Source organism: Odontesthes bonariensis, chromosome 16, assembly GCF_027942865.1.
Source record: "Odontesthes bonariensis isolate fOdoBon6 chromosome 16, fOdoBon6.hap1, whole genome shotgun sequence".
Lineage (NCBI taxonomy): Eukaryota > Metazoa > Chordata > Actinopteri > Atheriniformes > Atherinopsidae > Odontesthes > Odontesthes bonariensis.
Window position 1 is genome coordinate 16,027,472 of NC_134521.1, and position 23,525 is coordinate 16,050,996.

General features: G+C 40.4%; 2 protein-coding genes across 3 annotated transcripts in view; both read right to left on the reverse strand.

Moving 5' to 3' along the window:
• srrm3 (serine/arginine repetitive matrix 3) overlaps positions 1–875 on the reverse strand; it is a 73,712-nt gene extending 72,837 nt beyond the window's left edge. Inside the window, exon 1 of the mRNA XM_075486412.1 lies at positions 712–875. The gene's annotated coding sequence lies outside the window, so the exon portion shown is untranslated. The remainder of the gene's footprint in view (positions 1–711) is intronic.
• Positions 876–1,240: 365 nt separating this feature from the next.
• On the reverse strand, positions 1,241–22,509 carry mlxipl (MLX interacting protein like). Of its 2 annotated transcripts, none has more exons than XM_075486414.1 (17): positions 22,114–22,509; positions 21,019–21,125; positions 20,184–20,266; positions 20,005–20,094; positions 18,938–18,979; positions 14,288–14,462; positions 12,362–12,442; positions 7,116–7,267; positions 6,403–6,973; positions 6,227–6,303; positions 4,951–5,209; positions 4,309–4,424; positions 4,043–4,165; positions 3,697–3,824; positions 3,473–3,596; positions 2,039–2,168; positions 1,241–1,910 (listed from the first exon to the last, which is right to left on the reverse strand). In XM_075486414.1, the coding sequence occupies exons 1-17, from the start codon at positions 22,458–22,460 to the stop codon at positions 1,762–1,764; spliced, it is 2,754 nt and encodes a 917-aa protein (XP_075342529.1). In that variant the 5' UTR covers positions 22,461–22,509; the 3' UTR covers positions 1,241–1,761. The 2 variants fall into 2 exon arrangements, with proteins under 2 accessions (XP_075342529.1, XP_075342528.1); XM_075486413.1 differs by having other exon boundaries at positions 4,951–5,212.
• Between the last annotated feature and the right edge of the window lie 1,016 nt (positions 22,510–23,525).

A 23,525-nucleotide genomic window follows, 5' to 3' on the forward strand; every position in this document is an offset into this window, starting at 1 on the left:
AAATAATGGGCTTGAATGGTATTCGTTAAATGATTGTTAATCTAGTCTAATTTTGGGAGAATGATTGTAAACACATGGAGTTTCCTGCTATTTAATACAGCCCATTCACTTTACTGACAAAACCAATACAGAACCAGATTCCTCTCACACATGATTCACCATCACTGGCAAAGTGTCCGATATAAAAGAGCGTGCACCTTGTTTTACATATGAAAACAACACCATCCACTTATTTGGAAAAAGGTATCAGCAAAGCAGTCAGGACTGCTGGTTAGTTCCACAAATGCATAGAAAGTGGTTCAAATAAACAATACTACCCTTAATTCGCATAAAAAATAGCCACGGAGATATTAAGTGTCCCGCGGCGAAGACAGAGGCACATTAAAAACACAAAAACAAGGCAGCTGGCCACAGTGAAGCAAGAGACGGGAACCGACCAATAATAAAAGCTCAGCATCTGCAAAGCGAGGAGAAATAGCCGGGCTAAACCACGGTCTAGTACCCGCCTTGTGTCACCAAAGCGCCCCTCTTTGTCTCTACAAAACAAACCATAGGATGAATATATCTGGCTCAAACTGAACGTAAACACCGCCTTAATTCGGACATGCAGTATTTATGAACAAGGAAGGGGAGGGGAGCGTGTTTTTCCTAAGGGATGCCCGTTATCATGATCCAACTTGATCCTATTTGAGCTTCTTCGAAAACTCTTACCTTTCCTCCGCTCTTATGCCTCGTTGAGGTCGGCGTTTCTGGTAGATATCGGTGTTTCTTTTTCAGTAATTTCTGTATTCGGGACTTGGGTCGGCGCTGGTTCTGACGGCGAGCCGTCTTCAGTCCCTCTTCTGCGTTAGCTAGCCCGCTGCCTCCGCTCGGCTTGTGGTGCTGAAGTGGACAGCGCACCGAGGAGCTCTGTGAACAAAAACCCCCACACTGCGGTTCTTCTGCCCGCCTGCAGCACAGCGCCCCCTTTCAGAGCGGAGGAGAACGTGCAGCACAAGGTGACATTGAGCTGGGAGAAAGACGCCCACAAAAGGGGGATTTTCCCTTTGTTTCTGGTTGAAGAAATGTGTCCTCAGCCATGTACGCCAAAACAAAATGTTGACATCTAAAAGTGCGGAAAGTACTAGTAGAAACTGGACTGCTAAAAGACTGAAATTCCCAATCAAAACAGTTCTGTTTTTCACACATAAATAGCAGGTTAGAACAAAAGTATTATTATTTATTATTTTTGCTTGGGTTGATAGTCTGTGGAGTGTGGACTCTTTTTTTTGTTGTTTCAAACACTCACTTAACACATTGCACCATCACATAAGATGCTGACCAAATATGTATATATATATATGTATATATATATATATATATATATATATATATATATATATATATTAATATACAAATATATTTTTTACAATTAAGGACAATAGGCAAAAGATAACCTGATAGAAGTGGGGAATAACTGCTTTTACCAATCTTTTAGACTGCACAATATAAAAAAAAATCCAATAAATCATCCAAAGTAATAGTAATAATTGAAAAATCTTCATTTGAGTTTATAAATTAGCATATATTACACATAATATGTGTTACACACTGGTTTGATTTTCAGCATTGATCACATTTTTGGGTTTAATGGAATCCTTCTTGTTGTATGGTGAGTTTTATTGGAAATGCAGTTTAGTTATTCAACATTGATGTCCTTTAAGCTGAGCGTTGAGTCTCTAACTTTCTGTTTTTTCTTCAAAGGTCCAACAAGTGTGTGCACTACTGCCGAGTGGCGGTCTGTAAGGAGTGGGCCATGGAGGCAGCGGGGTCACCCTGGGTGACAGCGAGTGTGGCCTGCTCCGGCAGCAGGCCTGGGTCTGTCAGGATGGCTGTGGTGGTACTTAAGAGACGGAGTGAACTCAGAACCACTGAGGGAACACACAAGACAATAAAGAAGAAAGAAAACATTGGTTACAGCCAATGTGACAAGATAATGGGAAACCTAGGAACAGGTGGCAGTAGGCTGAGATCTGTGCTGAAGTTGCAATTGACTCACTGGGTCTTAGTGCAGGCAGGGCACAGTGCTGGTCCAGCCAGGACAGAGTGGATCGACACAGGTCCTCCACACTGGCGGTGGATACCATTCCATTATAGGACTCAAACAAAGGCTCAATGATGATACTGAACTGACACTGAGTTAAGAAAGGATGCGTTTAAAAGTGGCACACAACATTTTCCCATATGTGGAGACAGAGCCGACCATGTGCATATGTAACACGCCTTACATATGCAGGTTGGTTCCTACAGCAGACAGTTACTCAAACAGGATTAAAATGGGGATTCATGCACATTTAGAGCACAAGTGAATACTCATAGCAGCACTGGTATTTTTCAATATTTCTGAACAACAATTTATCTCTATGGTACAGTGAAAGACTTTATGGACTCACACAATACTTGTTAATAGGATTCATTCCTTTTAACAAATCTTTTCGTTAGATTTCTTAACAATGTTTTCTGATGGCTATTTCAGTCAATAAAAAAAGCTGAAAAGCACTTTTTATTGGACCATCTACTAATTCAGAATAACTGCACTGAAATAAAAACACAAGCTCCTGAGGGAAAATAAATCAATAGTCATAGAGAGCAAGCAACCTAAAAGGGATTTTGTGTAGAATATAAAGATAACAGAAGAGCGACGTACTCTTAATTTTGCACACAGTATAAAGGAGGCAACTGTAAAGGATTAAATGCAACCTCATGTCCAAAAAAGTAGGGTGTGATGAACCCGTCTCTCTTTTTCTTTTAAAGGAGGAGAAATTAGTTATGTGATGATCCTTCAGGTGACTGTTTGATAGCATTAGCCATGCTGTCCCGATTTTTAGGTGCTCCACACCTCGATTTCAAAACAAGCATTTAGCAATTTCCGTGTGTTTTGATGTCTTGTTGTCTTTGTTGTATGGTCAGCTATAAGAATATAAGGTTTAAATGAATTAAGAAAATCATTGCATTCTGGTTTTATTAACATTTTACACAGGGACACAACATTTTTAAAAGTGGGGTTGTCATCATCAATGAAAACGCTTATGGTATAAAATCCCTTAATACTTTTTCTACATCAAAGAGGCTTTTTTTCACATCACTCCTCGTTTACTGACATACTTTTATGAGCTAAAACACAGAATTTACCTTCAAATCTGCGCAAATAAACTAGGTCTGGAAATGTAGCGTGTGTGGTATGAACTTTACAACCGCAGTACATTTCTTTGTGTCCACCCTAACCAGCATAAAGTTGGGAGTATGTCGTTAATTCATATTCAAAGAAAAAGCTCAGAAACAAAGCATGATTCAATTTTCCGCCATAGCCTGAAGATACCAGGTAAACGTGATAACTTCACACAGGAATGGAGGGTAGTATTTGTTCAAACACTTGTAAGGGAAAGTGTATTGTTTCATTGACCTTTTGGCAGATTCACATTCATAAGGATACGATCCAGAACTTCCAGTTTTGCAGAGTCTGGGCCCGGACGTATTCTCTAAACTTCTGCCTCATGTAATCAAAGCGCTGCCGTGTGATGGGAACGCCAGTGGCTGGTAGCTGCTGCTGGCAAGTACTGCATGAAGAGACATACATTTTCATCATTTTTATCATTTTGGCACAACCAGTGAAAGCAAAACTCATTTGCAGAAGTTGAGCTTAGCCAAAGGTCTGACTTGATGGTAGAGTTCAGGTGTTGGATCTCCTCTCTGAGTCGCTGAGCCTCCTCGTGGAGCTGAGCTCGCTCTTGCTGCATCTTACTGATGTACTCAGCAGTCTTCTGCAGTGTGGTGGCTTTGCTGATCTAAACCGGCACACAAAGAGAACACAACCCTAATTATCAACAATTTCTTAACATTAAAATGCTTACATTCCCTATGACACGTTTCTTCAGTTGCATTTATAACGGATATAGTGTAGTTTACCAGTTGAGCTCAGCGGCGGCTCCAGCTCTTTGATGCTCACCGCCTCCACCTTCCAGCACATGTATCTGTAATGCCGCTGCACATCTTTGAACAGTACCTTTATGCTTGGCTGAGAGCTGAGTGTTGTCACAAGGTTATGTAAAGTGTCAAATCCCAGTTTGATGTTAAAACGCCTCTTTTGCTCGGCCGAGATGTGAGTTATCCTCCTGGACTCTGTTTGCTGCAGACAGCACAGCCCAGAAGCATGTATATAGATCACAATTCACACCAACGCTCACACAGCAGATGAGTCAATTACATTTTTTCACTCAAGCTCAATAAGGACTGGTTATACTTATATCTAAAAGAAACAGACTTGCCTACCTTACTTGATTCTGTCTTTCCATGTCCTGAGAAGCCTGGCTGTGTGGACTCGGGGTTGGAGGCTTTCTCTACAGGGTTTGGTGGAGATGTTTGGCCTGGATGTGTTGTAAAATTAACTAAAAAGAAACAAACATACAAATGATCAAACTTACATATGGTATTTACTTATGTAAATTATGGATAAACTTGACGAGTAATTATGACGCACTGCAAAAATCATGAAATGAATATCTTTGTTGATGTATTCTGATCCAGATTTGGCTTGTTTAATTACATTTCACTACACTTTGACATCTTCAGTGCTACAGAAACAAACTTATGAATGATCTTCTGGATTTATTCTAGGATTAGAAAACATTACATGCTCTGAATTACTTGCTCTAAATGCATACCCTGTTATTATTTCACTCATGGAACTGCACATAAAACATCTGTATTACACGCGCATTTTCCTCAAAACAGTCAGAATGAGCTGCAGGCAATTTTCTGTTTACTTTAACTAATTGCATCAGCTGCTACCAAATCTTGTAAAAATTATAATTAAAATGCCTGCTGAATGTCTACATATGCTATGCTGGAGTTGACAATGTGTGATTTACGAGTGCTTGTGAGATGTATTTGACTGGAGCAGTGAGAGCGTACTGTTCAAGCTGTTCCTGTCTGTGCCATAGAGCTGGACAGGTGATAGTTTTTCAGTTTTGGGAATGAGTAGAGTTGTGCCGGTGTGTGGGGGGCCGTGGGTGAGTAGGGAGGACACAGTTGAGTCTCTGGAGGTGCTGGGGTGGGCTGCGCTGTGACCCCGAGTGGCACTCTGGCTCACCAGTGGTGTCAACACTGCAGGCCAACCGACTCTGTGCTGCAGCTGTGAGGAAACTCCACCAAGATGAGCAGTGCTGCTTGTCTGCTGAACATATAATACATTTAATGTCCAGTTATAAATACCATCTGACGCAAAAGTTGATGTTGGGCAAGGAAATCAAAACAACAAGGCAAGTGTATTTGATGAAGAGCCGATATATTATTTTCTTTTTCTTCCAACTTCTATTAAGAATCAACAGAAATCCCCAAAAAGAAAGGAAAAGGTATTAGTCCTCTAATGACAGACATGTTAGTGTTTGGATCACAGCCAACAAACAGCAAGGATAAGTTAGTGGAAACAAATGTAAGCACAAGACAAATGCTGGTTAATGCTAATTAATTAACTAATGTTAATTAATTGCTGTGGCAAATGTGACAGAACAGCATAACTAACTCAGTGAGCTGATTTGTACAAAAAACAAAGTATAGAAAATCCAAGATAACTTTAGCTTTAGTTAAGCTTTAAATCTTCTGAAAGGAAACAGAACTGTTGCCGTTCCCCATCTGTTTGTAGTCTGAGGTAAACTAAGCTCAGCTAAACGAAGCTAAGCTAAACCAGTAGTCTTGTAAACTGGATTAGCCTTATGTTTAAATCTATTCAGTTAACACAAATATACATCAGTTGTCTTAACTATTAAAAAAGCCTATTGTTAGGGCGAATGACATCCTGGACACCCATCTGACAATTAGCGAAGACTCAATGAAGTGACTGTGTCCAAATAAGAAATGCTGCAATTCATTGTAAAACAGCAACATTTCCATTTTACATTTTGGTTTCTGTATAATGACAATGCAAAATAACAACTGTTACAGATGTTAGCAAGCAAACGCTCCACTGAGAAGTCAGTCCAACTACTTTGATGTTTATGCTAAGCTATCCTACCTAGCTGATGTTGTATTTAAATTTGTAGTGCAGACTTATATCAGTTTTCTCATATCTTCACGTCTTTTGCACATCTTTTATGAAAATTTAAAATAAAATGTCACCAACTTCCTCTAAACTTTAGTGATGTATTGTTGAGATACAGTAAAAAGTCAGATACCAACCAGAGAGGCTTACCAGAGAACTCTGAGATGTTGACCTCTGACCTTTGGCTGTCACTAGAGTATTATCATTAAATCCAAGCATTGGCTTTCCTGAAACCATAAGAAACAAAAGTAACTCAGTTTTTTTTTTGTTTTTTTTTCACGATCTAACTAGCGCAGGAGATGAATCATATGTCTGAAATGACTCACGTTCATGTGCACTGGAGGAGAGCAGTTTAGCCAGGCAGCTAGTGGGCATGGGGGCCGTGGATGGAGGACCAGATGGCATTGCAGAGGGGCCAACTGTCTTCGTTCCTCCTGTCTTTTGCTTGTGCTTCCCTTTGACCCCCGAAATGACCACCATCTCCGGGACTGAGAAACAGTGGGCGGCTGTGGCAGAGGGAAGGGCTGTATGCACTGGGTTGGGTGTGGAGGCTGGGTAACTGAGAGACTCGCAGTGAGACTGGGAGTATGTGTCCCCTGCAAGAGGGTAGCTAAGAGGCTGGTGCGCAGCGCCCTGAGCACTCATGGTGGAGGCAGTATGAGTGATGACAGAGGAGGTCACACTGGTTGTTGTGAAGTAACCAAACTTGTGGCATGGCAGTTCATGCAAAAAAGGAATACTTGCAGGTGTCGGCTGATCTGTTGCTATAGAAACAGCTGCATCATGGTATGGCTGATGGCCATATGGTATGGATCCTGACACAATGCTGGACGTGTGGTATTCTCCGCAATCCTGGCTTGGCCTGGCCTGGTCTGAGTGAGTACTAGATGTGGAGGGCTGGGGCAAAAGCATATCATTATCAGAAGCCTGATTCAATTTATTTCATTGATTCAACAATAATAACATAAGCTTCTGATGAAAGGTTTCTGTAGTAATTTCCCTAACATAAAGTAAGAGGGGATATTCTCAGCAGCGCTACCTGAGTCAGCTGGGTGTCGATAAGTAGTTGAGGAGCTGTTACCACAGCGGAGGGACCTGGAGCAAATGCTGTGCTGGATGAGCTCTCGAAATAACCACAGTCAAGAAAACCAGCCTGCTCGCTGGGCTGGCCCCGATAGTTCAGAAAAATATCTGTGTCAAAGCACAAGCAAAGCCTTAATCTGGCAGTCAGTTAAAAAGAACGAAATATAACGGGAAAAAATATTCTCTAGATCAGAAAAAAGTACTGAAGGCAATGCCAATTCTGATATGTATGAGCTTTAAAAATTGAAAGATAAATAGTATGTTTTATTCAAAACTTATCTTGAAAGAGATCATTTTTTAATGTATTGTTTTATACTAAGATGCATACAAAGTGGGACAGTGCTCTCTAGTGGAAAAACTACTTAAGTGACATTGTTTCATAATGGATTGGCAAACTGTTCTGGGTGTATCCCACCTCTCACCCGGTCTCAGCTGGGATAGACTTCACTTTTGGTCCACCGTTCTTTACAAAAACGCTTCAGATGATTGAGGTTTTTAGCATTAATTTATACACTGCTCTCTTAAGGTCTTACAATAGCAATTCATTCAGGCTGAGGTCTGGACTTTGACTGGAGCCTTGCAACACCATGACTGTTAATTTGCTGGTTTGGCTGGGATCATTCTCCTGTTGTATGACCCAGTTTCAGCCCAAATTTAGCTTTCGGAAAGATGGCCTCACATTTGACTTTGGTATACAGGAGAGTTCATATTCTACTCAATAACTGCAAGGTTTCCAGGTCCTGTGACTGCAAAGCAAGCCCAAACCATCAGCCCTCCACCACTGTGCTTAACAGTTGGTATGAGGTATTTGAGCTGATACGTTTGGTTTTCTCCAAATGTGCTCGCTCCATCTCCACTTTGGTCTCATCTAACCAAAGCACGTTCCACCAGGTCTTGTTGTTTAATTCAATGTAGCTTTTTAAAACTAAGCTGTGCTATCATGTTCTTTTTAGAGAGAAAATGCTTTATCCTGCAACACTTCCAAAGAAGACATACTTATTAAATCTTTTTTAATTGTACTGTCATGAGCTATAACACATTATTTATTTATCTATTTATTTTTTTGCAATTTCTTTGAGCATTTCACAGTCTGACCTAGGAGGAGAACTTGCTGTGAACTTAAATAGCGCTTTTTTTTCTTCTAGTTGACCACAAAAGCACTTTTACACTGCAAGCCATATTCACCCATGCACACACTGATATAGCATGTCTTAGTCTATATAATGCTCCAGGCTACACGGTGCTCTATCACACACATTCGTACACCGATGAACGCATTGGTAGGCATAGTGGGGTTCAGTGTCTTGCCCAAGAACACATCTTGAGCATTCAGGTGCATGTTAACTTCTGCATTTTGGCTTAGCTTTTGTGAAATAAATCATGAGACAGTGTAATAGGTCATGCTGTTGTTAATACAAGGTTGTATTTATCTAATTTCAAGAGCTGGTAAGCACTGCGTGGTTTTATATCATGTCCTGACATGTTTCACCTGAGAATAAAAAGCGGGTTATCTTTCTCTTAAAATGGTCCCCTTTCGAGTCGAATGAGACCACCAACTAACGTGGCTGCATCCATCATTTTGACACATGTCAAACAGAGAGCGAGCAGTAATTTTTCACTCCACCAAATGTGTATCAGCTGATACACAAGAGCAGACTCATGTTTTTTTGTAAGTTTGATGCAGGTTCTAGATAAATGTGAACAGCCATAACCCTGCTGAGTGTCCGTGTCAGTCCACAGTCTTGTGGGTTTTTATGCCACTGTTTCAAACAATGGACTCTGGTGCTATAAATATTTGGGGAGTTAATAAATAACTGCAAGAAAAAAGAAAAAAAGAGTACCGGTACCTGAATATTAAAGGGGAACTGCGGTATTTTCAACATTAAGCCTCTTTTATGAGTCGTCTGCAATGTTTTATGGCCCTGTCACACTGTTGCGTATGAGAGAAGCGTATGAGTTGCGTATGAAAATTAATAATATAATTTTCATACGCACGAAAAGTCCTTGAAAATAAAGAATTGTGCGTATACTTACCGTATTGAACCTATGAGTAGCGTATGAGTAGCTTATGGTCAGCGTATTGACAGCGTATGGCCAGCGTATGTCAGCGTATGAACAACGTATGAACAACATATAACCAGCGTACTCTGCGTATGACTAGCGTATGAGTAGCATATGAACTGCACATGCCCAGCGTACGTTTCAACGCGCCTATATCAGCAGCCTTTCCACATTGCTCCATTATTGCAGTAGACGACGCGCTATCAACATCTCTCGAGACATTCATCTCGATCATGCCTCCCAAGAAGCAATCGTCGTTTGCCCGGGCCCTGGGCCGAGGCCGAGGTCGAGGAAAAGGCAAAAAAAACACAAGAATCATTCTCACCCAAACCTGCTGAAATGCCTGATGCACCTGCGGCTGATGAGTTACATGCTTCTGAGCGATCAAGATCCCCAACTCCTCCTCCTGACCGCTCCCGTGAATCGTCGGTTGCCTCAGATATGTCAGACGGGCGGAGGCTATAAATACGCTAGCTGTACGGTACACCTTCATGCCAACATATGGCAACTTATGTCCGGCGTTCTCGACCTATCAGTAACGTACCTATATCGTACCTCTAGCGTATTCAGCGTATGCCTAGCGTATGCTTAGCGTATTAACCATACGCACAAAAGTTTTGAGCATGTTCAAAAATTTATTTCTGCCTCAGCGTATGTCAATGTATGTCAACGTATGCCAGCGTGCTTGAAACGTATACAACCTATGCCTAACGTTCCCCTAGCGTATGTCAGCGTATACCAGCGTATGAGTGATAATTTTCATACGCTGGCATACGCTAGTGCCATACGCAACAGTGTGACAGGGCCATTAGAACCCCCCTCACCGCTTTTTTGATGTTTACTGCTGTCTCCGGTATTTGCCTAATTTTGATTTTTGTCAACCTGCTTCAGAATGGCAAGTCATGCGCATGTCCGAAAAGGTCCGTAAAAGCACAGTAAACGTCCGTTTTCAAAATCATCAACTCACCGGAGTGGTTACTGGTGTGCACTGGTAATCCATATCAAATTTCGTTGCGAAAAGTTGCTTCTGTCGTGTTTTATTTGACATTTTGTACTGAATGTTCGTTGATATTACTCCGCCACCGCTAAGAAAATAGTGCGAGCATGAACGAGCTGCCAAATAAAACACGACAGAAGCAACTTTTCGCAACGAAATTTGATATGGATTACCAGTGCACACCAGTAACCACTGCGGTGAGTTGATGATTTTGAAAACGGACGTTTATGGTGCTTTTACGGACCTTTTTGGACATGCACATGACTTGCCGTTCTGAAGCAGGTTGAGGAGAATCAAAATTAGGCAAATACCGGAGACAGCAGTAAACATCAAAAAACCGTTGAGGGGGGTTCTAAAACATTGCAGACGACTCAGAAAAGAGGCTTAATGTTGAAAAATTCCCCTTGAAGTTTAAGTTATCAATTCAAGTTTCTAATGTTCATTTTTGCCATCACAAACGATGTGAATCTGTGTAGCAGGTTAGAAGTGAGGCTGCTCCTAGAGATTTCTGAGACAAAAGCAACTAGAGAAAGCATGAACACACAGCCAAAACATCAACCGAGCCCTCTAAAGGTGGTGTTTATTTAGGGTACGTGCTTCGTTGGTAACTGACTACAGCAAGCTGCCATCAGTGATTAAAATCAGTTTCTGCACATCTGACGTTATCGACTTTAAAACAAAGCCTGCACAAACAAATATCATGTCGTGCTTTAATATCATGCTTTTGCTCTGAGATGCAAACGTCTGACAGTAACACGAACAGTAGGTCAAATGCAGCATGACAACTGAGTTGAAAATACATACCAAATATCATCTTTTTCATCTCAGTAAGAAAATATATTGTATTTGCATTTAAGAGTAGCACAAAGAAACACTCTGACAGACACTTATTAACTCCATAGACCTTGTGACCAAAAGAGACGGATGATCTACAAAGAGAGTTCTCTCAGTGCTGTGAGAACAAACACTGCCAAACACACACACACACACATGTATTACAACAACAGTTATGCTAACTTGTACCCATAGGACAATAGGACTGGTGAACCAAAAGTATCAGAAAGACTGCAACAGCACAGCCATTGACAACCTTGAGCAAGGAACGAGACCCCACCCTGCTTCCACCTTTAAGCATGAAGCTCCTCTTCTCTCTTCATGTGGGCAAGTTGTTTGCCATCAAGGAGAAAGTATTAACTTATAAAAATGACTTAGGAGTAAGTGATTAGGAAATAAATTATCGTGCTCTATTTTTTTTCCTGATGTGGCATTTAAACTCCTTCCTAAGATATTTATTTGGGCTTGAATTTGCAATTTTTTTGTAATTTGAGGCAGCAGACAGAAATAGCAAACAGTAACATATAAACATCAGACGTATCCTACAGAGCAGGCTGTTTATAACACATTTATGCAGAGTTTTAATTTGGAAATGACTCCATAACGTAGCAAAATAGACGTTACAATAATAGCGGTGAAATCACGCGTGGGCTTCAATTATCAGAAAAACATGAGAGACTATTCAGCCCCACAGATCTAATAAGAAACTGATCATTCAACACTGAGAGCTATCTTTTCACAGTACACTTAAGTTGGTCAACATAAAATGTCAAAACTCATTTTGATCAGTTTTTTAATAGCCTACAGAAAACTGTGCCCGGATCTCATCACAAACCAACAATTTTCAAACTCTTGTCAAGTAATCTTCTAATTCTTTCTACTTCAGGCCACCTGTACTACTTTTTACATCATTTTCATGATCTCAAAAGCCTCACTTTATTCTATAGAAAATGGCGAAGCCAGGAACAGTAAACAAACACATCCTCTTCCATTTCCCATTTCTCCTGTTTCCAGCTCAACTCTTCCAGTAGTAACACTTCTAGACACATTAACATCTTTTTAGACTAACATGTTTGAATAAATGCCCTGTGAAGTCTATGTTGAGAGAATAAATCTTAAATGATTAAAACACTTCATTAGATCTTGTTTGACTTCTTGCAGCATTCCAAACGCAGATGAGTAAAAGCATCTAAATAATCTATGTTGGACAAACACAAGCAGTTAGACGGATATCTGATGATGTGCTTGACACGTGAAGATCCCATCAGCCGATAAACAGACACACAAATGGACGAATGGGTAAAACGTACCTGGTATATCCATGAAATCATCTAGGTTGGGCTGCAGTGGAGTTAGACCCGGCTGAATAATGTCAGCATTGCTGGTGTATGCTGAGGACAAAGAGGACATAGAAATTCAATCTTTTATTAAAAGGGGATTTCCTTATTTATAGGGTGGGTACCATTGGCTGAGACTCATAAGCCCAAAAGTATCTTTATTAGGACTGTCAAACGATTACATTTCTTTATTGTAGTTAATCACAACTAATTTGCAAAAAAACTGCAAATCATTACTTTATAATCTGTCATTATAACTGCACCTAAATGAAAGATAAATGCAAATATGCTCCATACAAAGGTACTCTGACCAGCCAAGCCTTCCCCTTTATAGAGGCTACGTCATGGATAACCTGACTGCAAATGTTATTGGAACACAGTCTGTCTGTCTGTCTGTCTAATGAATACGTCTTGACTAAGAGCGACTAATTTAAAATAACATTGTTATTCAAGATTAATGCACTGTTCAGTGTCTCAGAAGTGGAAATAAACACCCCGTTGGTCCAAATAGTAACATCAAGTGATTGGTAATAAACCAGGCTACAGTAAGCCTGCAACAGTTAGCAGACACAGACAATGTTTCTTTTTATTTTTTTAACAGCATTAAAGTTGAACACAACAACGATGCCTCTACTTTGGCAGCCCTAATATTCTATAAATCTGTCAAGTTTCTGTCAACATTATGCAACAGCAGGCAGCTGTTAGCTTATCTTAGCGCAAACAAAACTGGAAAACTGGGAGAAAAAGATGGCCTGAGGACAAAAGAATCTGCCTGACAGCACCTCTAGGACAATAATTAAGGCATGTTTATTAGGTCTTTATTAAGCTACAAAGACTCAAGGAGGCTACGGCACCCAGATGTTTTGTTAAACCTTAGCATAGCTGGTGAATTTCAGATAGATTCAAGTTAGCTTTTAGCCTCCTTTGAAACCCTGTTGAACCCTTGGTAGAAAATAATACGTTTGTATGCAACTTTGTGATCCATAGTAAAACACTACCTTTCAGAGGCTTTGAAATATTTATTATTGCATATTTTCAAGTTTTTTCATTTTACTATTTCAAAGTATATTACAACCCTAATTCCAAAAAAGTTATGAAAATCTATATTATGTAAATAAAAACCCGAATGCAATGATTTTCAAACCTCATAAAGCAATATCTTATTCACAATACAACATAGAAAATCTTCAAAGTGAGACATTTTGACCTAATACCTAATACTGTTTGAAAGATTATTGGAAGTTATGGTTACTATTCCTTGGTAAATCAATCACAATTTGAATAAACTAAACAGCAAAAATAATTGTGAGATAAACTGGAAAATTTATCTTTAGATAATTAGTTTAAAAAATAATTATTAGCTTCAGCCCTATCTACAATTTGCAGACGCGGTTTCTGCAGATTTCTGAACCTTTCTGCCTATCTTTTCTTCTGAGAGACTCTGCCTCTCTAAGGTGCTCTTTTATAATGTAACCAATCATGTTAATGCCCTGTTGCAAATTAACCTAAATACAGTAGTTATAACATGTTCCCCCAGCCTTTTACTGCCCCTGTCGCAACGTTTTAGATACGTGTTGCTGCCATCAAATTTAAGATGAGCTGATATTGTTCAAGAAATGTTAACATGTTTCACTTTCAGCATCTAATATATGTTCTTTGTTATTATTTTAAAGTCTGTTATCTCACTTCATGGAAGAGAATACACTGAGCTAATGATAGCGCTTTTGACAATCACTGGATTAAAAGAGGAAAGGGGACCCTTGGATTACTTTTCAGTTGTAAGAATCATTTTGTATAGCTTTTCAGTTACTGTTTTTTTTAAACTGATTTCATTATGCATTTGAGACAAAGGCCACAGCTGAATATCACCCTGAAGGCTTGAGAAAGTGGACTACTCACTGTTGTGTCGGTCACTGGTCCAGGGACAAGGTTTCTGTGTCATGGTGAACAGGGTGTCGGAGATGTCGGACAGAAGGCAGTCCAGGTCAAACATGTGGGCCTCCACTGGGGCAGGCTCGGGCATCTGGTAGATCTGATTGGACCGTTTTTCCAGCTTGGCTTGGCTGATCTGACCCTGGAACACATCAGCCAGTAATAAAAAACAAACAGACAAAAAAAAAAAAGCCTTTCGAACCCTCCCACAGAATGAAATTTCTAAGATCTATAATGGCATATCAAGTCAGTGCCATAAGAGGGCTCCTTACAAAAATAGAGCTGAAAATGTTAGAAAGTGTTGGATTGATGGTGTTTAATTCACTCTGTTTGTACATGTAACGTATGCTATTCGATAGAACCTATTGAACACATCCACATCACATTTGTTGCATCGATAAAATAAGTCTAAGTTGTTAGTTTTCTTCTAATCTTGTGCATCAGGCTAAACTTAGAAATACAAGTCTAGACACTGAAAGGCAGATATTAAGGAAAATTGCTCAATATCACCTTACACAAAGTCAAAACCACATTCATGTCTTTCTGTATCACAGCCAGATAGAAACACTTTATAACATTTCCCCCCAAAACTAAGCATTTTCTCTTGTAAACCAACTGAACAACTCACCGAGTCTTTTCCCCTGTGCAAGTTGCTTTGTTTCCACCTGATATTCGTCGTCCTTTCTACCCTCCACTCTAGATCGGGAGCCGCTCTTTATAGGGAAGCCCGGATTGAGCCGGAAACTCTTTTGATTACGTCTGAGCAGACGACATCCCCTCTTAGAAGACTGCTGTGTTTGCATGCGTGTGTGTGTGTGTGTGTGTGTCTGTGTGCTGCATTATAAAAAAAACGGTTTAAACATATTGTTCAAAAATACAAGCCCATTACAGGTTTTCATTATGTGGCTTCATTTTGATGTCTCACAATTTCAATAAAAGTGGCAGCCTTTTGTCCCTGACCTAATTCTGGGAGTCTCACGCACACGTGCATGCAAACAGGAAAACCTGAGGCCCTAGTCCATGTAAACTGGGTGTAAACTCACTCATGAGGTGGGGAAAAACACACCTAGAAACCATTCAAATTTCTCACTTCCGATTGTGAGTGTTTCCATTTTTGGAAGGGTTTCCTGCAGCTGGGTGGCACATCACAATAAATCTAGGTTAATGTCAAATACTGAGGGTAGTTAGAAAGAGAACATAAATATGAACCACATTGTCTGAGCAATAAACACAGTTTCATGCTAAGTTAAAGCTTTGACCCTTAATCATAAACGTCAGCATCATGTTAGAAATTCAGTAAAACTCAGAGGATCATCCGACAGATTTGTGTTCTGGGACGATTCAAGTCCGTACGAAGTTTCATGGCAGCCCTCCCAGTGAATCTTATATTTCAGACTCAATCAAAATGTTTGCATCACTGCAGCCACGCTGTTTGCTTGGCCAAAAATCAATACAAATATTCCATCATTGACATATTACAGACTGGGTTTTGCTGTCTACTATTTAATGATTTGACTCTGTCACATGAACTGCACTTTGCTCTCAGACTGACTTGAGTTCTCACAAGAGGACTGTCTTGTGTGTAACTTCAATCCATAATCCAGCTCTGTTCTACTACAGCCCTGTTTGGAAAATATGTGATACCTCTGAATTTGATACCAGCAATATGTTTCAAGGAAACCTGTTTGGACAGGTTCATGTTTGCTTTTGTGTTGCATCATCTGCTCTTTTAACAACACTCTGTCAGCTCACTTCAAGCTCAAACTTTTAAAAAAGCTAAATATTTTCTCATTCTTGTTTTATACGGGATTTCAGCCGCTCGGTGGTTCAGGTCCTCCTTTGTCATATTTTATCATATTGTATCATGATGCCTGAAGGTTTTCAGTGGGTGACAGGTCTGGACTGCAGGCAGCCCAGTTAAGCACATGGATAATTATAATAGAATGTGGTTTGACACTGTGTTGCTAAAAATGAGCGCAATACTCCCTGAAACTCCCTGAATACTTGTCTGGATGGCAGCACCTGTTAATCCAAAACCTGAGTATATAGCTCAGAATTAATTGTGGCTTTACAGATGTGCTAGTTACTCAGGTTGTATGCACTAATGCAGCTTTGTACCATCATGTACGCTGAAATTAAATTATAATTTGAAATAAATTTCAGTTAGTCTCAGTCCAACTTTAGCAAGCTTTGGCCCAAAGAAGGTAACCCTAACCCTCTTTTTAAAGCCTGCTGATGGTTTACAAATCCCAGAATGGTTTAGGCCCAAAATACATCTGTGATATGTTCAGAGATTATAAACCCAGCAGAGCTCTTAGATCCAAGGACTCAGGTCAGCTGGTCCAGTCCAGAGTCCAGACTAAACAGGGAGAAGCAGCATTTAGCTGTTATGCTGCAAACAAGTGGAACAAACTGCCAGTGGAGATTAAACTTTCACCAAATGTAGACATTTTTAAATCCAGGTTAAAAACATTTCTTTTCTCATGTGTCTATGCATGAAATCTGCACGCTATCTTTTAACTTATCTAGACTGTTACTTGTTTTTAAATTCATTTAACTGATTTTATTTGTTTCTCTTTATATTCTTTTATGTATTTTAATGCTTCTTCCACTCCCTGCTGCAATGCTTTTATTTTATTTAAAGCACTTTAAATTGTTTGAACATGAAATGTGCTATACAAATAAATTTGATTTGATTTGATAATGCACGATAGAGGTCTGACTTTCATTGGCCACAGCAGTTGTGTTAGCGTTCTTGAGCTAATGCACTGATTTCCACTACAGAACTCTCTGTTTTTAATGCACTGCTGCCCCGATGCTCAGATGATCACCCCCATTCATTATTCATTTTCAGCCCTCTTTGAATCGTTTAATGATATCATGTGATGCAGATCATGAAATCCTCAGATTATCTGCAGTTTTATGTTGAGAAGCGTCATTCTAAAGTTGTTGAACGATGTACCCGTATGGTGTTTTACACAGGGCTGGATCCCAGACAGGTTTCTAACCCATTGCTAATTGCCTTAATAGCTGTGAGACGTTCAAAATCAACACATTACACATAATTAATAGGACAGCTACATCAGCTTAACTTCGGTATCAACTGATATTCAGCTTTGTTGACTGTGTTCAGCCTGTTGGCACAAAGGATAACCTAAACTGACTGCAGCGGCCGATGTTTATCTGATGCTGCATTGACTTTACCCAGAAACTGGCAGGATTAGCCTGGAGCCGCATGTTCAGCAAAAATCCAATAGGTGGCAGCTTAATGACAATGCCAACAATTTATTTTTCACAAGAACGCTTTGTTTGACCAATGAGCAGATAATAGTTTACCAGGGTAAAACTATTTGAAACAGTTTTGTTTTTCCACAAAGGATTTTTCTCATGTAAAAGGTTCTAATAGGTTGGTTGATGCATCTGTATGAAATCATTCACAGATAGTGTGATGAAGGGCTGGAATACCAACTGCTCTGTTATTAATTGTTTTTTAATAATGCATATTCTATTGTTTCCCTAATATTGAAGGAAGAAAAAAAAACAATCAGCTTCAGCTATTGGTTGTTTCTAACATCAGCACCGGCCCACATTTTAACAATTGGTGCATCCCCTAATAATTACCATTCTTTGTTGCCCTGTCTGTTTAAAATTTGTTTGCTTGTACGCAAAAGAAATTGAAAATTTCTCAGTTCAACGTGAGATATGGTGTTTTTGTACCACATTAAATTAAATATAGTGTCTAAATGATTCTGCACTTACATTTTAAAGGACAAAAGATGAAAACGGTTAACTTGATGGAAACAGCCTTTTGGTTTGACCGGAGTGTTTTTCCAGCAACTGGATGTAACTTTCTATGTGGAAGGGGAGATAACACTATGGGAACGTGGAGCATAAAAACCATGTTTAGTGATCTTTGACCTACCAGCTGCTGATATGTGCCCTTTTAAGTGCCGCACAAAAGCAAGCACCAGCAGGCAGTGGAATACTTAATTTTGACCTCAGTTAAATGTAAACTTCCACTGCCAGTAAAGCTAATGTCGTTGCAGCGTTACACTGTCAGGTGCATACTGTCAATAACAAGATCCTTCCATCTCTGAATCTTTTGTTTCTGACTCCCATGGCGTCACTGTCGAACTGGTTGCCCCTCTTCTGGTAAACACTTACAAAGTGCTGCTGGAAGTAGGTCAGATTTGATTAAATTACATTAAATTTCGCAGCTATTTCACTTGAATCAAGAGAAAAAACAGAAGTGTTGGAGGTATTGTCACTTCTGGCAATCAATGTGTGTCAACTGCCTACAAATGTCATGCTGTGACGCACGACTCCAGTTGTTTTGTTGTTCTTTTTTTTCATCTCCTTCTCTTTTCCTGTCACGTTAACCAAAAAAAGGCTCAATCCACATACTGAAAAAAGCCCCTCAGAGGTCATACTGTTCATACGTTGACTCAAATCGATGCCGATGTAAATATTGTTAGAGAATGTGGGCTGGGTCACACGGCCAACTTCAGCCTTCGAAAATCAATATTAATATTAGTCCACCTTCATGTATTTCACAACCTACAGAAACACACACTGCAAGAAGATTAGAGGAGGTCCCAGAGAGGTCTTTTCACATACCTCGTGTAGCATCGACAGAATGTCATCCTTCTTTTTCTGAAGCTGCAAAAGGAAATAGGAGAAATAATGACATTTGATTTAGAATGAAAGAGACTTCACTTCAGAATCAGATCTGGTTCACTGGCTCAGTTATAATGGGTCAAATGAACATTACCAAAAATAAAATGTTTTTGTTTACTACTGTGAATCTTTTTTTTTAGGAAATTACTGCCGAAAGTTTGTAGGTCGTTCTGCTTTTAGTCGCTCAAAAAGTGACATTCGGACTGAGATTAGGTTGTTTTTTTTCCCACCAGTTTACCTTCGAAATCTTCCGAGTTGTTTTGCAGTATAACTGGCATCAATGTTCCTTTTGTGCTGTGAAGCATTTTCTACTCAGCTTTTTTGCGCAGGCTGAACCTGATCACTCTGTATATTTACACTTCAGAATTCATCCAGGAGCTTCTTTTTCCTGGTCATGTTATTGATAGACATTATTGACTTAATGCCACTGGAAGTCATGCATGCCCATGCAGTGACACTGTTCTCACATGTTTGTATAAGATGTTTTATATTTGGGATCACGAGCCAGTTTTTCTTGTCATTCAGGTTCAGGTTGATCTTAGCTTCTTCTGTCCAAAGACTGATGTTCCACAACTGCTCCGGCCCCTTAAGTGAGCCTCTTCCGATGCTCTCACCATCTCTCTGATGAATTAGCTTTGTTTTTACGGCCTGTTTCACTTGCATTGAGAAATCCTTCGCCCACCTATGACATGATCACAGCAACAGCCTCCAAGTGTAAATGCTGTATTGGGAATCAACTCTATATGTTTTAACTGCTTAAATGACGAAGCTTTAATGAACAAATCGGTTACATCTGTACATGAAACGGCTTTTGAGTCAACTACATTAAAGCCCCCCCCCCAAAAAAAAGTGGCACAATTTAAAGAACTCTATTTCAAATATCCTTCTTCCTACCTGTGCTTTAGGCCCATGTCCATTAGATACTTGTGAATCCAATATCATTTGTTAAAAGGCTGAAAAACATAAACTACGGCTAAAAAAGAACTGTGTAAAAGATGAGTTCTCACCCTCTTCTTATAGTAAATCCTCCACTTGTGGTACTCCTTGATCACCACTTCAATCCTTCTCTTCCAGTAGCTGCCCTCTAATATGATCGCCTGTTGACGCAGCACCAGGAAAAATAAGTGGAATCTTTCAGAAGAGAAGAAATAATTTAGCAACCTCAACACTTCATTAGACCGCTCACCTCAGGCTTTCGGTGAGCCTCTGCCTCTGAGCCTTCCAGTGGGGTGACAAACCCGCACACTGGGTTCTTCCTTTTCTCCACATCTGAGCGCAGAAGACACAGAAGACACAGAGCGACAGAATCAGCAGATTTATACCTGCATACGACTGTGTTCATAGTTGCGTATTAATGTGGGCAATCCCCATTACAGAAAAAGCTGGGACGCTGTGTTAAATGTAGACACAAACCGAATGCAATGACTGGGAAATGTCATAAACGAACATGTGGCTTACAATAGAAGAAAGAAAACATCACAAATGTTGAAGTGAGACTCTTGACTATTTCGTGAAAAACTTGAGCTCATCTTCAGTCTGATGGCTTATAGTGACTGCTCAGTTCAAAAACATGCAACTCTGTGTGGGGGTGAGTTAGTGACTATGGAACTAGGAACTCGCCCATCTGGAAAGACTCTTTTTTTAGCTTCCCTTTATTTAGCCAAGAATGTCCCACTGAGGTATGAGATCCCTTCTTCCAGGATGTACTGGACTGAAATATGCTAAACTAAACTAAACTAAAGCACACGCTGCTTCGTAGTAGAAGAGTTCGGGTGCCGGACTGACCTGCCTGCGATTCAGACCTTTCATCAACTGAAAACATTTGGAGCTTCATGAAACCAAAATACAACAAACAAGAACCAGGACTGCTGAGAGAGAATCCTAAATCAGACACAGAACATTTATCCCCCAAAGGTCCAACAACTGGTGTCCTCAGTTCCCAGATGTCAATATTTGGTTTATGAGTTTATTGGTTTTTTTTAGCAGCAGCAGCAAGTGGAGGTTGAGAGAGGTGGACTCACACTGAATGAACCAAGCTCTCCAGATTGCATTGTTCAGACGGATCTTATCCCTCCAAAGCAGCCGCAGACCCTTGAAAGACTTCCATTTGGGGGAGACGAGCTTACCACTGTAGAGAAAAGGAAGAAAAAGCTGAACATGTGTAAGGCCAAAATGTGCAAAGAGGAGTATGAGGGACAGCTTTATATGGTCTTCAGAAAAACAGCAGGAGAAAAAAAAGTAGCCTGACTGCCTGCTGGAAAAACTGTCCTGATTTTGACTAATTGTACCCCATCAGCTTTCTCCTCAGTACACTAGGAGGCTGTTTGCACTTTTATCTAACATCCCCTCACCTGCCGAGTGCTGACACGAGGGCTCCTAATGTGAGGCGCACTGGAAGTTGCTAGGAAGCCAAGTGAATCATCTTTAGCATGCTTTTAATGGAGTAACATGGCTGCATGTCACTTACTGTCAAAGAGCTGAGACCATAAATAAAAGAAATGAACAAAGAAAAGGACCAGTTCCCTTCATATTAATAGCAAATGCTGTGCAGGAGGGAAAGACACATTATATTTCATGTAAAGAAATTAGATGATTGAAATAAACTGTTTCTGTACATCTGTATGAGGAAAAGCCTGTGGCATCGTTTCAGGAGTGTCTCTCCTTTCCCTCGGTTATGCTGCAATCTTTCCATTCCTGCTAACTAGAATCAAAGTCCAGATTTTAGTGAGGATTTCAAAGCTGTTGCACAAGTCTCTGACAACACACACACAACAACAAGCCTAAGTTATCAGTCTCAAAGGGGAGATCTGTTAGGAAACACACTTTTACAGAGACTTCCCTGACCCCAGTGTTTGAGCCTCTTAAAAACATCTGCACAGAAACTAAAAATAGAGGGGGGGCACAACAAATGCAGCCTGCAAGTTGATTTAGTCAACATTTCTGCCTCTACCACTCTTCTTACCACAAAATCCATCAAGCATATCAGGCTGGTGAATGAATGTCAGTTCCAGTGAGCAGAGAAGGGGGTAAAGTTGAAAAGAAAGAGTGTGGTGACGCTCTTTTTCGAGTGGAAAATCGATATAAAAACTTGAACTGACTTGACAGCTGGAACCCACCTGTAGGCCAGAGACATGCACTCGAACAGGCGGGTCAGAGTGGGGTCGATGCTGAGGCTCCCGGAGCTGAACGGGCCGTACCGGTACGTCTGGCACCACGTCCTGTTCACCGTGTCGAAGTCGTACAGCAGCGAGCCGCCGCTCTTCCTCCGGCGGGCCGCCGAGTCGCTGTGGGGCGACGACACCATGAAATGTCCGCTGTGGATGACCTGGGCGCAAGCAAAGGAGCTGCTCAAAGATCCGGTGCCCACCAGCCGAGCAGGACCCCCATCCGGCTCATTGTCCGACTCTGAGGAGTCCTGCAGCGGGTTCTTTGGGGCCGAACAACCTCCCCCTTTGCTCGCCATTGAGCGCTCTCTTTCGGCAGTGGCTTCTGAACTTTCTCCTCAGCTGACTACCCCCCACCCCCCTCCTCCTGTTTGCTAATATTACTTCAAGGTAGAGCTACTTTCCACTTGCAGTGAGGAGCCTCATCTGTCAGCACCACAACACACACCTAAGGACTACAATGTGAGCGCACTGTTGTGTAAGGATACACTATCAGTGTCAACCTCCTGTGGTGGTAAAACCCTCAAGTGAAACCCCTGAGGAGGGTAATTATTAATAGACCCAAGCTCTATAATACTACTTTTATCATTACACCAATATTACCAAACCATGAAATATATTCTCTACTCAGACTGTGTCATGCAGTTGTGTGCAAGTTTGGCCTCTAAATCACACATTTAGTTGAATTTTGCAGTGAAAAGAATCACATGTACAATCTTTCTCCACCTTGCAGGTTTCACTTCATGTCAAGCGAGAAGTGGAAGTCAGAAGAAGTGGTGTGAAGCCACCACGCGACTGTAGAGATGCTGCAGGAGAACAATGCTGACAGAGGAGGAGAGAACCAATAATGTACAAACAGGGTCAGAGAGGCTTTAACACTGGAAAGCTTCTTAATATTTGAATCTCCTAACCCTGATCTGAACAAAGAAAGATGAGTTGCTGTCACTCGCTGTACAACTTATTCCTTGAAGCCATAAAACGTCAACTTAAAAACCCACAGCTTTTATATACATGTTCTCATTCATTCTTATGGTTTTAGTAATTTCATCTGTTCTTTTATAGGTGTTGATTCTTTGTTTTTTGAAAAAATAAATGCTCAATTTGCTGCTTCAGTTTTCATCCCGTTTTAAACACTGTACCATTTTATCCTATTCCTCTCCATGATACATAACCCTCCATTTAAATTACACAAATGCAACATTACATTAATCTTACTGTTTCTACTTTTTTAAAACTTTGTCAGTGTGCTTCAGTCTCTAAATTCTTTTGTAAAGCACTCTGAATTCCATTTGATTCGTCTGAAAGTTGCTGAACAACCGACTGATTTTTGTTCTCCCCAGTGTTGAATGAGTGTGCAGTGACAT

Bases quoted from the DNA above. Each gene is read 5' to 3' on its own strand.
- mlxipl (XM_075486413.1), bottom strand. From the start codon at position 22,460: ATGGCGAGCAAAGGGGGAGGTTGTTCGGCCCCAAAGAACCCGCTGCAG. The intron at 18,980-20,004 runs GTGAGAACTCAT...TTCCTTTTGCAG, and splicing joins GGATTTACTATAAGAAGAGG to CTTCAGAAAAAGAAGGATGA. The intron at 3,597-3,696 runs GTCAGACCTTTG...CTCTTCATGCAG, and splicing joins CACCTGAACTCTACCATCAA to TACTTGCCAGCAGCAGCTAC.